Source organism: Leguminivora glycinivorella, chromosome Z (genome assembly GCF_023078275.1).
Source record: "Leguminivora glycinivorella isolate SPB_JAAS2020 chromosome Z, LegGlyc_1.1, whole genome shotgun sequence".
In the NCBI taxonomy this organism is placed as follows: Eukaryota; Metazoa; Arthropoda; class Insecta; order Lepidoptera; family Tortricidae; genus Leguminivora; species Leguminivora glycinivorella.
In genome coordinates this window covers 4,603,381-4,619,767 of record NC_062998.1, presented here as the reverse complement: position 1 = coordinate 4,619,767, position 16,387 = coordinate 4,603,381, and the positions used below count along the sequence as shown (strand labels likewise).

At 37.6% G+C, this 16,387-nt stretch overlaps 1 protein-coding gene across 3 annotated transcripts in view; it reads left to right on the top strand.

The window, feature by feature from the left end:
• The window catches only part of LOC125240727, a 90,411-nt gene that overhangs the window by 62,853 nt on the left and 11,171 nt on the right, over nt 1–16,387 (top strand). For 2 of the 3 annotated variants that reach the window (XM_048148762.1, XM_048148763.1), the window contains 4 exons: nt 11,819–12,000; nt 13,037–13,202; nt 13,842–14,027; nt 14,611–14,860. In XM_048148762.1, coding sequence (XP_048004719.1) covers nt 11,819–12,000; nt 13,037–13,202; nt 13,842–14,027; nt 14,611–14,860 — 784 coding nt within the window. Of the gene's footprint in view, nt 1–3,859; nt 3,952–11,818; nt 12,001–13,036; nt 13,203–13,841; nt 14,028–14,610; nt 14,861–16,387 lie in introns of those variants that run through there. The other variant, XM_048148764.1, reaches the window with a different exon arrangement.

Genomic DNA, 16,387 nt, shown 5'->3' with positions numbered 1-16,387 from the left:
AACAAGAAATTAAACACCAGAAATAAAAATAACGAACAAAACTCTTTCAATCAAGCGGAACGAAAAAGAGTGCGCCGAGCCAACGCCTCCAATTTGAAAAACGAACGCCATGTGGATTCGATTTTTAAAAAGTCGTACGGACGTTCGGATTGTAGGAAATGTTCGCTTATTGAAATTTGAACAGAACATCCGTCTGGATTCGATTTTCAAAAAGTCGTACGGACACTAGGATTGTCGTGAACGTTCGCTTTTTAAAATTGGAACAACGTCTTTAATCGACATCGAAGCATTGAAACGCAGTTTAGCTTTGAACACTCTGTTTAACAAACCAATCTAAGTAAGTGTGAGCAAACTAAGTGCTTGGTGCTCATTTTTATGACATTATCGATCGACCAAATGAATTAATCCATATCCATAGTAATTTTATAAATGGGAAAGTGTTTGTGTCTGTTTATTTGTCCGTCTTTCACGACAAAACGGAGCGACGTGATTTCTTAAGTGGAGATAGTTGAAGTGATGGAAAGTGACATAGGCTACTTTTTGTCTCTTTCTAACGCGAGCGAAGCTGCGGGCAAAAGCTAGTCTAATATAATTCTCTCGACCAAATGAATAAGCGATTAAAATGGAACTACTGTTATTAATGATCAAACTTTTATGATATGGCCGCAGTACTTATGGTTGTGTAAATATTTATATCGTTAGTTTTATTTCGAATATTTAACAAACTTATACTTTCTGCCAGTTTCATGCACAATTAAAAAGAGCTACAATATGTGTGCTGTTCTAATACCAGAATACTAATATCGGTTCATTTGAGCAGTTGTGTAACAGGAATATCGTTCGTATTTCAAAACGGCCGGGTCGGTGTTGCCAGGGATTAAAATTTGAATTGCAAATCGTAATGTTGGCACCATGACAAGTTGGTTTTTCTCTGATATTTGCCCGCGCTAATGCAGTCGGCTGTGGGTTGTCTAACTGTATTCGTTTATGTAAATTGAAATTGGAATGAGTTTGAAATTATGGAACTATTTGCGTTTCTCGCGCTAGTTCGTGTACTCACACACAGCTAGCAAAAATAGCGTGGATTTAATGATGTGTCAATGTCGTCAGGCAAATAAGATGGATGAAACTTTGGAAAATAAAAAGCCAAGCAAAGCAAAGCATTGTATTGATTTCACGTCCTGCGTACTAATGTAGGTTACTTGTACGTATTTTCTTTCTAGACTTATTTACCTTTTCATCTTGGTGGCTAGACTAATCGAGTTTGGGAAAAGATTTCAGGGTGGCTAGCCGAATGGCACAATCGCTCACGAAACGCTCACGAAACGAAGCGCTAGTAGATATCTATCTCTATCGCGCTTGCGTATTGGCGCGACAGAGCCAGCGGCGTATCGCTTTCGTTTGGCGTCGGAGAAATGCCATTCGGCTACGGGGCCTGGGTGGCTAGCCGAATGGCACAATCGCTCACGAAACGCTCACGAAACGAAGCGCTAGTAGATATCTATCTCTATCGCGCTTGCGTATTGGCGCGACAGAGCCAGCGGCGTATCGCTTTCGTTTGGCGTCGGAGAAATGCCATTCGGCTACGGGGCCTGGTTTCTTTTATTTACATTTCAATATATCGTCACTACTTTTAAAAAATCTCGTATCTCACGCTGCTCCTCAAAGTTAATACGCAGTAAGTCTATATGCATTCCATACATACTACAATTTTCTTTTCATTGACAGACGAAGATACAAGTTTTTTTAAAAGTAGTGACGATATACTTATTAAATTTTGATAGAAAATAGTATATTTTGATGTAAAGATTCGTTTTCTATTCCGTATAATATAAGCGCAATTATTTAGTCTTATAAAACTTTTAATCCGAGATATAATCATCGTAATTTTTCAAATATATTGAGTTAAGTATTTATGTTTTTTTTTCTTCATTTTTTGTTTCGTATACATCTATATCGCGGCGAGATACTGTCGCACCAATCATGTGCTAGCCCTGCAGAATACCTAACTAATATTTCTCAAAAATGTTACGAAAATAGAAATGTGTAAATTAAAAATGGCCGGTTCATTCATAAGTTGTACGATAAGCTGTCATTAAGTTTCACTGACAACAAAAATGTCGTGTCGTTTATACAAATATGTAAAGGAGGAAACAGACATTTCCGAGTAAAATGTTTCACTGTTTAGTTTGTGATAATATTCAGTTTTGAATAAAATACACTACTGGCCAGTTAGTCAATATGAGATGTATTTCATGATATATGTATCTATTTAAGTATGTACATATATAGTCGCTTAGCACCCATAGTACAAGCTTTGCTTAGTTTGGGGCTAAGTTGATCTGTGTAAGATGTCCCCAATATTTATTTATTATACGATATACATACTTAAATAGATAAATACATACTTATATACATAGAAAACATCCATGACTCAGGAACAAATATCTGTGGTCATCACACAAATAAATGCCCTTACCGGGACACAGGACCGCGACTTTGCAGGCAGGGTCACTACCGACTGAGCCAGATGGGTCGTTAATGTCGTTATAGTGGCAAAATAAAAGAAGGAAGAAAAAAGTAAAACACCATAACCTAATAGCAAAGCCATGAAAGCTCCTAGCGCTGGTCATTGTCATTGCCGATTGCAATTTTACTGAGTCCATCCTATAATATCTAGGTGAGTAAATATAGTCTTGGATAAGTCCATTTATTCAACCAGCTAATTTATCTATCAATTGATTCTAGTACAAAATTGGTCAATCAACTTGCATACAATTTTTTTTACCGACTACAAGTATTCGTTTTTCGTGTTTTTCTCATACCGGCTTGCTCCAATTGATACCATTTACGTTCAGATATTTTTACGGATCTACAGATGGAGGTTAACTATACACGGTGCTCGTGAATATTGCGAGAGATTTTAACAGCATATTCCTGATACTATTTTAAGACTAAAATCAATGTCATATATACTTTTCTAGATTTCGCCTAGTGTCAGAGTTATTACCAAATTGAAAAAAATAATTCTTATTGTTACTCAGTACAAAACGCTTTTTTAACGGCGTTGATGGATGGAGATTATGGAGAATAGTCTCACTATCCTCATTGATATATGTCAGAAAGTAAGAAGTTAAACCTTTCAAAGATGAGGTTTTTAGAAAAAAAGACGTTAGACTCGTTTTAAGTGCAAGTTTTATAACATTAACATTCAAAAATGGTAAAAAAAAATCCTCATCTCTTTTTTTTTTCTTTTTTTGCCTGAGAAATACGTGGTTAAAATCTCTCGCAATGCTCACGAGCAGGTGCTACACATGTTAGAACTATCCTCCAATCATCTAAAGCTATACATGACTAACCCCCTTATTCATAAACGTTCACTAAAGTTATCAAGTCGATAAAATTCGTTTGTCCCTTTCCGACGTATTGGTTTGATAGAAAGGGACACACGAACTTTATCGGCTTGACAAATTTAGTGTACGTTTATGAATAACAGAGTAAGTATACACTACTACTAAAAACACTTAAAGTATGGTATGTTCTAAGAGTGTATGTTACCCTCGTTTTGTAATTGAAGGACAGCGATTTTTTTCGTTTTTTTTTTTCGATTTTGTACCGTAACCAAATTCAAATGATTTGTAACAAATGTGGAAATCTACGCAAAAGAAACCCTAAGAGTTAATAAAGTTGTAAACGCAGTCCTAAAACCCTTAGCATCTTTTTCAGCCGTCCAAAAGGGATGTCATTCGTGTCCCAAACGGTCGCCGGACTAAGTAAACCGCGCCGGGAAGAGCCCCCCGCTCCCCCCCGCCAGTATTGCCCCCAGGCCAAGTTACAGCTGTCCAGGAAAAAGAGCCTCCCGGAATGGGACCCCCCCACCCGCGCCAGAAAGAACAGCCTACCCACTAACATCCTGGATACGGTGGCTGAAGATCAGTGACAGTCGCCGCCGTAAGTGATGTTGGTGTTCCCTCTGGCATGGCCCCGCACTTGAAGAGATACGGTCTTGCATGCTTAGGAGACCTGCACGTTTCCTAGTTTTGTGTTTTGTATATAATTGTTATTAGGGTGAAGATGGTGAAGAGGGGAATCCATGAGAGCAACGTCGTAAAACTCGGGAAAGAGTCACAAGTGTCACAAGTTCCCAAAGGAAAACTAGAGAAGGTTCGAGAAAATGACTCAAAAACTGAATTTAGAAGAACTATTAAACAATATGAGAGAAGTTTAAAGAAGACGGATATAAAAGACTAAATAATTCGAAAGAATCCAAAAAACCAGAGCAGAATGAATGTTAACAATTTTAACTGTTTTTACTGTGAACTTTATGCTAAAATCCATCAAACATGCGACGAATATTTAAGACATATTCACACCCCAAAACATTACATATTCTCCACATTCGATTAAATCCAAGAAACCAACGCGTACAATACAATACAATACTCTTTATTGCACACCTTGATAAAACACAACAATACAAAACAAGGAAGAAACACGAACAAAGGTAAACAACAGGCGGTCTTATCGCTAAAGAGCGATTTCTTCCAGACAACCTTAAGGTAGCGGAAATTGATAAATTTACATAATGTCAGTAGGTGTCAGCAAATTGGAAGAAATAAACTTATCGCACAATATAGGCAAAAAAAAAATTAACATACATAAACATACATATATAAAGATAAATAACTAAATGCATAAATATATAAATAAAATATATATAAATAAATACACATATAACAGTACCAGGTTATTTAGAAGGAGTAGTCAGACAAAAATATTACGGAAGAGATAAAAAATGGAGTTTAAGTAGTCTCTTGAAAGAGTTAGGAGACTGAGCACGTCTTATGTCATGAGGTAGGGAATTCCAAAGTCGCACAGCTTGAAAAGTAAAAGAATGATTATAGAATTTTGAAGTAGAGGAGGGGACAGAAAGAATTAAATTCTGGGCACACCTAGTAGAACAGAGATAACTAAAGCGATTTTTAAGATAGCGGGGAGTAGCAGGGTTAAATAGGATAGAATAAAGAAGAGACAAAATGTGAAAGTTACGGCGAAGACGGATAGGGAGCCACTTGAGCTGCAAACGGAAGTGAGATACATGGTCATAGCCCAAATATAAACCGAATGCAGACGTTTTGGATACGCTCAAGCTTACTAAGTTGCTCCTCAGTGAGATCGAGATAGGCCACATCAGCGTAATCCAAAATGGGAAGGAGAAGTGATTGTGCGAGGGCAATTTTGGTAGGAATGGGGAGGAAGTTACGTAGTCTCCTAAGAGAACCAGCTGCCGCAAATACCTTCCTGCTGACTTCGCTCACCTGAGGTCCCCAGGATAACGTACTGTCAATGATGATGCCAAGGTTCTTTACTTGTTGCGCGTACTAAAAGTATATGATCTTAATTAAATCCATTGCGTTATATCTCACTCAGTAGGCCACACTTATAAGGACAACCGCAGACTCGCGACATATCGACATTCTATAAATGTCGGTACAATTTTTCCTAATGATCATCGATTTGCTACGATATAAAAATGCTTGAAATTGCCAGGGAATAAACGACGAAGTTTAATTTCTCAATCGTAAATGCAGTTAGCGGATCTAGATGAAATTGGTACAGTCAACAACATAGCTGTGACTACAGACCACGTGCCAAAATATGTATACAGAATTTTATTGCCCCCACAATAAGGTGTGTGTAATTATACATAATATTTTTGGCACATTGTCTGCATTCACTTCTCTTTTGTTGACTATACCAGACATATTAACTCCATATACACGGACGAAGTCTAAGAAAAAAACGTACTTACCTCAAAGCCATAGAGGAAAAGGTTCCGTGGCCTAGATGGCGTTACACCTTTGGGGGACGCTCGGCTAGATGGCGCTAATATTTGGCGTAATTTGACATTTTAACACATATCAAGCTAAGAATATGGACCAAATTGTCAAATCTGACGTTCAAAAGTTTTTAGCCTGTGTCGAGAGACGGCAGTCTGCACTGTGATTACACATTTTACTTCGACAGTAACTCTCTATAATACTCGATCCTCTTTGATTAAGGTGTGTAAACATATTTTTGGCACTTTATCTGTGTTCTTGACTGTACGTTTAAGCTTTCGAATGGCAGTCCATTTGGGCACAGCCTCAGTTACATGTATACAGTTAGAGGAGCAAAAATATCTGAACTTGAGTATAATAATATTTCGTAACTGTGTAAACTATACATATAGTCCTCCTCACCGATTTCGGCGATGGCGACCCCAGAAACTATGGATTACGCCTGTTATGGGCTCTAATATGGCTGGCCAGGCCGAATTTCGTCTTAAAGACTCTTTGGCAAGTGCTACAATAGAGTTGGCCAGAGGTATTGTATGTATATACGTAGGAGGGCTTCGGTCTGTCTTTACGTTGCTGGCGTTTGGCATCTAAAGTATTGAGGCGTCTTTCCTCGAATACTTTGATATTCCTAAAGATTGTTGATCGCCAAGATGACCTATTTGTAGCAAGCTCCTCCCACCGCTCAGGGTCAATGCTGCAAGCGTTCAGGTGCCGTTTGAACACATCCTTATATCGCAGATGCTGACCGTCATGCTTCCGCTTGCCGTCCACCAATTCAGAGTAGAATACAGTTTTAGGCAAGCGGCGGTCATCCATATCATGTCCCTGGTCCATTATTACGTATGCAGTTTATCATTTCTTAACATTATCTCAAATATTACTACATTTTTCCGCAACAAAAAAGTTTATTTTTATTTCATCCATACTAATATTATAAATGGGAAAGTGTGTGTGTCTGTTTGTTTGTCCGTCTTTCATGGCAAAACGGAGCGACGAATTGACGTGATTTTTTAAGTGGAGATAGTTGAAGGGATGGAGAGTAACATAGCTACTTTTTGTCTCTTTCTAACGCGAGCGAAGTCGCTGACAAAAGCTAGTATTCTATAATGAAATTGTTCACATCCGACCACCCGAGTTCCGAGCGGTATTAAAATATTAGACGCTATACTCAGACTTCTATAGTAATAAAAATAGTACCTTTGATGACAAAAGATATGTCAGCGATCTAATTACCGTGACCCATATTTCCTCACACTAGACGTATGAAAAGGTTCTTTGCAATTAGACGCTACTCCAGACATATTATTCGCAGAGGAACTAAAACTTTTACAGACTCGAGTATAAAACTAGAAAGTTGTAGAAAAATTTCTTGTTCTATTTATAAACATCACTTAAAGATATTGCGCCCTGCCTTAGTAATGGCTTGTGTGCTTGCGTGACTTAGTTTAGCATACTTACAGGTAAAACTGACAGCTACTAAAATAGACTTAACTTACTATACCCTGACCCGATCAACCCATCTTTTTACTTGACATTAATCTTATAATGTACTTGATACGTACATAGGTTGAAGTTACCTATAAAATTGGATGGAGAGAAGAAATGATCATTAATAAAAGTAACCATGTACTTTTACACGAAACAAATGAGAAAAATAAACAAATGACAAGCGAGTTCTTTGGATATCGAACGTTTATCATGTTGTGATGACTATCATTGATGCATACCAAAAATAAGAAGCAATCGGAACCTCAAAATAACATGCTACTTTGTCCTTGAGGAAAATGGAAATGAACTGGTCATCAAATATGAACTTGAATATGGAATGATGGAGAAACATAGGTATTAAAAGAGAATTCCAATGATCTTCGTAATGGAATTACTTACATCACACGATACTATTTTGAAAAATGTTGAGGAAGAATATTGTACATCGGAGTGTTGTTTATGTCAAAGTTTATATAATTTGTTTTGTTAAATTTTGGCTTACCACTGATTGGCCTTTAGAATCTAATATGTTATGTAGACTTGAACCTTCATCAAATCCACGTGGAAATAATTTATTGATTATTCTCGATATTTTGTCGCGTAGAACCTCTTACGAATAAATGCAGGACGAAAACAGTAGACATTTTAATGCGTATTCGTTAAGTAGGAAATAAAACGCAAACTAAACGCTTCAGGCAAAGAAATATTCGACAGAAATTATTAATTTGGTGTTTTTCGTGTTTCCAAATTGATTTAATGAAGGTTCAAGTGAACGCTGTTAAGTCTTAAGATTGTAGAAATCGCGAGATCCCTTTGCTTATGATAGGTAAATATGAAATTTCGAGAAAACAATTGTTACTTATGTTGATTTATAAAGAACATTAAAACGAGACAAATTCACTCAGTCTTAAAATGTCACTATGTTTTTTTATAGCACGTACTGAGCCATACTGAAATAAGTATAATAGGACATTGAAAGGTGTCGTTATGCTTTATAGTGACTGAGTTTTTTTTAATGTTTTCTAGACTATCAGTCACATATTCTGGTAGCCTTTATAAGCTACAAGAAATTGTAGGTACAACAATAGGCGAGACGACTAAAAAAACTAATTAGTCCGTCAATTAGATTATCAAAGAATTTTAGACACGTATTTTTTTTTTTTCTCGTAAACGAAAAATGTCAACGGTACAGTGCGTTGAAGTTTCGCGTGACGTCACGCCTAGGTACAATTTTTACTTAGAAGTGACATCACAAGCCCCCACTCCGGAACTTTGATGCTCTATATCTTTGTATTTTTTTCATTAGAAAAAGCGAAAAATATGTGTTCAGTATTTTTGGACGATCTAACTGACGGACTAAACAGAATGCCATTTTATTTATGTAGTCGTCATCCCTATTGTATTTATACCTTTTTAACTGTAATATTAGAAGTAAAATCTGAACCACAAATTTTTGACAGCTTCTCCTTTTCATCCGTATTTTAGAATCAGGTTACAATAACATGTATAACGCAATGTATGAGCCAAGCTTAAATCACATATCTCGATGTTTAGTTGTAACACCCGAACACATAGCTATATAAACCTGTATAATAACTAGAATATAGTATACCTAAACGACAACCCTGAGCACTATTGTAAATTCGTTGCCACCTTTTATTTGAGCCTCTTATTGTATGTTTTTAGTTATAAGATTATATAATATAAGATTATTTGTTTAAATTGTAGAAAGTCAAACAAAACTCACTGAGAGAACACTGGGTGCCGAGACAAAAGTAAAGCCTGACCAGAAATATATAACTACGCGCCATATTGCGGAATTTCATTAGAACTATTTTCTTCATACTATACTGAACTGTCACTGTATACATCGGAATAACAGCGCCCTCTTTACAATGGTCATATTGTCATAATTATATGTATATCTGATCAGGCTTGCATTCTACTTGCTCCTAGTCCTAGTGAGCTTTGGTTTCCAATTTAATTTAAATAAAATCGATTTCTGTTATGTACAACAATCGCCTCCGTAAAATAAAACAATATTATATTCAAGTAAATAGTTTATCAATTGTTACTCCAATCACTTCATGATCAACATTATAAATCATAACTTGGAATAGTAAGTCACTCTCATATTATAAAAAACTTGTAATACTTGCTTACGCCGTGGCTTGCGTGGGCGACGGTCGCACGATGGTCGCGCGACGGCGATGCGACGCATACGAAATCAAACCTTATCGTTATCGATATGGAAGTATGAGACGCGACGGCGACGGTCGCGCGACGATCGCGCGACCGTCGCCCACGCAAGACACGGCGTTACTTTGTCAGTTCACAACGGAACCACATTTGGTACCTAACTCAGAACATTTTCAATGTTCAGTTTTTCAGTCAAGTAAGAGATGCTATTAAAAATGTGAAAGAGACAGCTAGAGGAAACACAAAATCTTATATAGGTAGAAAAATAGTTTTTATCAACGTTTCCTATAACAATGGCTGTGACAATGCACTGAGAGAAATTTGCATTGTTGCGGTTTATCCGTTTGAATCAGCCAAACGTATGTTTAAAACAATATGTGTCAGGTTGTTTTTATAAAATCGACTTGTTGATTCAAATATATTGCCGATTCAAATGACAAGTAGCTTGTTGTTTGAACCAAAGAGCACGTAGGCGCTATTTTAACCAAAAAACTTGTTTAACGAACATGAAAACTGGTTGTATTTTCTCTCAGTGTGGCTAGGACTACATTTTTCGATACTTTCCATAGAGGAATAAGTAAGGGAAGAGTTATAACTCCATACTTTAGTAATTGCGAGTTATTTGTATAGGCATAGTTATAGTGACATCTAGCGACAATCACGCGTCAATCACGCGTCAACTAGCGTAAATTATCAGTACTGCTACTTGTCAATAGATAGATAGAATACTCTTTATTGGCACACCTCAGCAAAAGATACAGTGGAGACAAAACAAATGATTATAAATAGAGGCAGACAACAGGCGATCTTATCCCTGAAGAGCAATCTCTACCAGACAACCTTTGGGTAGCGGAAATAAAAAACAAAATCAAAAAGAGTAGGTGCTTCGAAATAGAACACAATATATGTTGTCAATAGATGTGGTGACGAACGAAGAGTGTAATGCTCACCAATTTTTAGCTATAATATTACAATAGTATTAATCAGTATTCTGTTTTCAATTCCTTCTGCTTGTAATATAAGTTGTAAACTGTTCTAATATAAATTTTTTGGCAGACGAGACACTGTTGACACCTAGTATCGAGTAGTGGTACTGGTAATTCACGCTATTTGACGCGTGATTGTCGCTAGATGTCACTATAACTATGCCTATACAAATAACTCGCATTTACTGTTGTAACTTTTCCCATACTTATTCCTCTATGATACTTTGACAGTTTTATGATTAATTTCGGTAGCCAACTTAAACTATTACAGTCAAGCTACCTTCCAAAAGACTTTCGGAACGTCATAACCTCTTAAATGAATAACTAAATGTTAGAATCAACAATACTAGGAAGGCCCAGGTAAAGACCCATATTGAAACAGTACACAATCGGTTACCTTTTTATTATTTGCTACCCAGTTCACTTCCCACCCTCGTTTCCGAGTTACTACTATTAAACCCAAGAGAAAAACTACCTTATCGCTATAGTTATTACTATTTAAATGCAACTAAAGGGAGAGAAAAGAATATACATCTTGAAAGATGTGACAATACTTAGCTAACCATTTGAAATATGACTTCTAACTATTTGGGTTAAAGCTTATAGTTGGATTGGTGTCTTAGGCATCCTTAGTATAATAAATCGAGATCAATATCGGAATTGAAATTAATCCGAGAAACCGAGAAAGTACAAACTAGATACAATGCTCGACCACAGACTCTCGGTATTTTGATCGGTTATCGAATCCTGCCTTTTAATAGCAGGAACAGATCAAATTATACTTTTACTTTAAGGAAATGTTAACTTAAAAGTACAGGGCAACATAAAAAGTGTTTTTTATAAAGCATTTTCTTGTTTTATTACGTCACCAATCTTCATCTGTTCTCAGAGATTATTCTTGAAAATATAATGCCCTCAACGAAAATAGTCCAAACATTTTGGTCATACTTGGGAAGCTCCTCAAGTACCTATAGCTGTTAATTTTGCTAAAGCTAGTCCCTGCGAATATGTAAAATCCTCTTTGTAAATAGATTACCCACCGTTTATCAGGTTAGCCGTATATGTCCACAGCAGTAAATTGTGGTATTATTACACTAAAATTTATCGTCCACGGCTCCGACATTTTATCGATCGTACTATTATTATATCTACTCATGTTCTAAGGGACTACAACAAATTACTTATTTCTATCTTACATACAAAATGATGACAGGTGAGCTGGTGAACTTCGCGGTAGGCTCTCTGCTTTAACACTCCAAGAAATCCCAGAAATGATTCTTAACTTGAAAATTTCCCTTGTTGCAGCCGGAGCGAGTTCCTAGGATGTGTCTCGTTCCCCCTAAAAGATGCTGCTAAGACCGACGTCTCCGGGTCCTTCTATTTGCAGCGGCCGGCGCCCGCGCCCCCATGCGCTAGAGAACTGAGCAAGATGGCTACAGATAACATTGACACTAGCACAGAAGAGAAGGAGAATTGCAATGATAAAGGTAACAAAATATACCTATTGGTTGTTTCACTGGTCCCACCAAAAACGAGTAAGAAATGAGCTATCGGGGATAGAAACGAACAAAAGTTAGTCGCTCCCACGTAAATAAAAGAGAGCGAGAGATTTATTAGTTCATCGATCGTTTTTCGTGGGAGCAGTGCCTAAGGCTGATGCGAAATAAAAAAATCTACATTTAGAGAAAGGTACCCAGATCTGCCTTAGGCATATGGCTAAACATTGTTTCGATCTGATGTATTGATACAGATTGATGTAAATTTCGGCGAAGCGTTTCTGGTACCAGATCTGGACACACTTCAATTTTTTCTAAATTCAGTCTCATGCGAATCAAGTGCCCGTATGAAGGTGTATTTGCGTTGTTGTATAAAATGTATCCTACCGGCTTCATCGTCACCATTGGCCTTAACGTCTATTACAGACAATTAATGGTGTAACATTCGAAAAAGTCTACCGTAGGACTGACAAGATTTGTGGAAACCAGTGTTGAAACACTGTCTCTTAGCAGGGAGTGCAGCAAACCATGACTCAGCACAAACTTTGCGATCCACCATAACGCATCTTACCTTTTTTTTATCAATGTAGTTTTCATTCAGTTGTTTATTGTTTGTGTTTTTATACGCCTCGCATGCTACAGCGAATGTGCCTCGCAATTATTGTTCATTTTTATTACATGTACACAACATCTGTGCACAGCGGTCGTTTAAGTAATGAGTAAAGCAATCAATACCAATATCATGCGCTGCTCAACCTATTGACCTCCAAGCCAAATCCAACTTCCATGCCCTGCAAATGGCGTTGAAAATATTCTATATAAAATTGTCATGACAACCTTCAATATTCAGACTAGGTGAATGAGCGACAGTGCAACGCGAACTATTTAATATAGAAATGCAACGGATTGTTTTATAAACAAGTCCCTTCTGCGCATGGAGCAGACCCTTCTCTATCGGAAATTCGATTAATGTGTAATAAAAGATTGTAAATATAGCCAATGATATAACCAGCTTTTTTTCACATAGGAACCCTCAATGGCCCATCGGGACAGACGGCGGTGGCAGCAGCGCTTCAGAGAGAGGCAGACGAGCACCTGTTCCTTAGATACTTGGAACTGGACCCGCCAGAGGATGCTGCCGCGCCTAGGAGGGCGCAAAGGAACGGCAGGACACCATTCACCACCTCTAGAAAGTGAGTACGATAAAGAGGAACACAGACAAAATATACTGGTCAGTTACCTGAAGCTGGTACTTTGGATGTGGCTGCACCGAGGAGGAACGGGGTAGCGCCCTTTACCACCTTTAGAAAGTGAGTACATGAAGAGGAGCTAGATTTTACTCAACATCTGGGTAAACAACATTCATAAGCTAGCTAATACTTGGAGCTGGACCCTCTGGAGGATGCTGCCGTGCCTAGAAGGGCCCAGAGGAACGGGAGGATACCTATCACCACCTCCAGGAAGTAATAATAAAAGGAGAGACTAGCTTTCATTCACAGTAAATAGTTTTTAACTACATAGTAATCTGAGTGATGCTTCTGCACCATGAAAGACCCAAAGGAGCGGTGGAACTCTTTAGGAAGTACTTAGGAGGTCAAATCGAAGCCTGGTGGGCATTTGTCAAGACAGAAGATTTTAATGGTACTACTAGACAGATAAGAGATAACTTTGATGAGCGTTTTTGAACTTCTACTCTACCATGCCCAAACTACGAGAACTTAGTATTCATATCCTCAAAGACCAAAACAGAAGAATTAACTCATATGGTCCTCTAATTCCCTTTCAAGATCATTGTTTTGTTGTTTTTAGTATTAATCAAACTCTTTCCTCAGACTGACCCGTGGCACGAACGGTGGTTTCGGCTTCACCGTGGTATGGACGCGGCCGCCGCGCGTCGAACGCGTCGCCGCCGGCGGCTCGGCCGAACGGGCCGGTCTAAGAGCAGGGGACTACATTGTCTTCGTCGGGAACAAGAATGTAGTCACGTCCAGCGAGGAAGAAGTGCGGGGGCTGGTTAAGTGAGTATGCTTCTATGATTGACTAATGACTATGAGCACAGTATAAGGACGACTCAGTAGGTAGTTAATCTCCGGCAGCGGCGACGCGATCGGTATTTGGCTCTCTTGCACGGCATCCTCCGGTTCCGCGTGTACTCTCTGCACCTCGCTGCGTGCTGCGTGCGAGCGCTACTCAAGGACAAACCGCGCGGCGCAAACTTTGTTAAAGGAATTATTACTTACTGGTTTTCCTCCATATGATGCTTCTATGATTGAATGAGCCTTTAGCTGAGTGTGGGTTCTTGTAGCACGATCATAGTGCTCTGATACTAGCTTTCGTTCACTAAATTCGAAGATTGGGGAATGCTTTGTACAAACTTCAACCCTCCATTTTAGGGAAGTAAGGGGGGGAAGGGTTAAGGAGACAAAAAGAAGCGTAATACTGTCACTCTTCATCCCTTCAACTATCTCCACACGTCAATTCGTCGCTCCGTTTTACCGTGAAAGACGGACAAACAAACAGACACACACTTTTCCATTTTATAATATTAGCATAGATTTCTGTATAGCTTTTGATTACAAACATTATGTTTTTCTTCTTCAGATCCGCGGGCCAGACCCTCCAACTCGAGACCTTCCGAAGAGTGCCCCAGAACGGTGTCGGAGCGCGCCCTCGCCTAGCGCAAGTGACCATCCCGTTCCCGGAGTCCACTCCCCCGCCCGCCCCACGCTCCCCGCGCGTCGCCCCCGCGTCGCCCGCCCCCGTCGCCCGACCGCCGACCGCCTGTTCGTCCACCAGCCAGAGTCTCGACCGACGCAAACTGCAGCTCCCTCAAGTGACGTTCTCGAAAGAGGTTGGTAGTGGGATCATAGTTTGAATTTCGAAGATAGATCTGACATGTTTGGTAGGCGTTTAAGAGTCGCACAATATTCTGGTCGCTATTTGACAATAGGTGGCGCTGATAGTAAGCGCTTGATTATCTTTTAAGTAAACAAAAAAAATGCTGATTTCAGTTAGATCAAGTGGATCCTTCTCTGAAAGAAATAGTCCAAGCCGATATTTTCTCTTATAGAATACATATCAGTATCAGTGTTAGATGTATTTAATAATAATTGGATACCCATTTTCTTATTTAAAATGGACTCCAGTACAATATCGCACAATCACTGTTTTATTCACAATTTACTGTGCATAGTTATTATCTATTTAATTAATTAGTTTAGAAACATACTAACTACTTCTGCACTCACAAATTCGACCATTATACTGGTGTTTTATCTCTAGTTTATTCAAAAACGTGATCATTTTATTCGGTTTCGTGGCATACTAGTCAAAAGTTAGCAAAATTTCTGAACGAATTTATAGAGGTAATTTTGGAAATGACTTTCTAAAATAATTATGACTAATATTATTTTATTTTAATTATTGGAAGGTGCTAGTGTAGTTTCGATTTTGTGTGAATTGTGTTTTTTCTGTAATTTATTTGATTATTATGTTACATTTTGTACAGTAGTATTTATTAACTATAATTTATTTGTATAAAATAATCTTCATACATTCCACTAAACAATAATTTTGTAGATTTTAAGTGTGTGTTTTGTATAGGTATTATTTTAGTTAGCTTAGTATAATTTATTGTCATTATTTCTTGCAAACTTTCAGCTTGTAGGTATTTATCAGTGGATTTTTATTTGTTTTTTTTTTCTTTGTTTTTAATATCCTAATATTACGGATATTTTATCTAGGTAATACATATTTATGTTCGTATGAAATAATGACAAAAACCAAATAAATTATTATTAGTTTCTAAGTTATTTAAATGGGGAATCGTTACGTTTACGCCTTAAGCACCTTTTTTTTGTTATTTATTTGTTTTTTATTTTTCTGCATTCTATGATTTGTGTGTTAATTTTGTATTGAAACTATAGATGATACTATAGATACTTTTATGTGTGTTACAATAAAATATACCCGAGGCACTTTTAACCTATATCGTGGTATGTACTTATACAAGAATTTTTCGAGGATCTTATTAAATACTTACCTATTAAATTTACGTAAAGTTTAACATGCGTATGTTCAACCAAATATTTTTTTTTTGCCCGTAAATTCTGCATTATACATTTACTTCAAAGTTCAAAATAGGCATCGCTGGAAAGATGATGCAAGGCTCAGAAATGGGTTCAAATGTTGATAAAGTTTTCTGGATTGATAAAAATTCAAATTATGTACAAAAGAATAGTGTTAACTAACATACCTACCTATCTTCTGAGTTTAGAATCGTAAAGTTTTTTGTATCACAACGAGTTCAGTACGTACTTACAATTTTTTTCTGGAAATTTGATATATTTCACCCAAAATAATTATTAAATTGTATGCT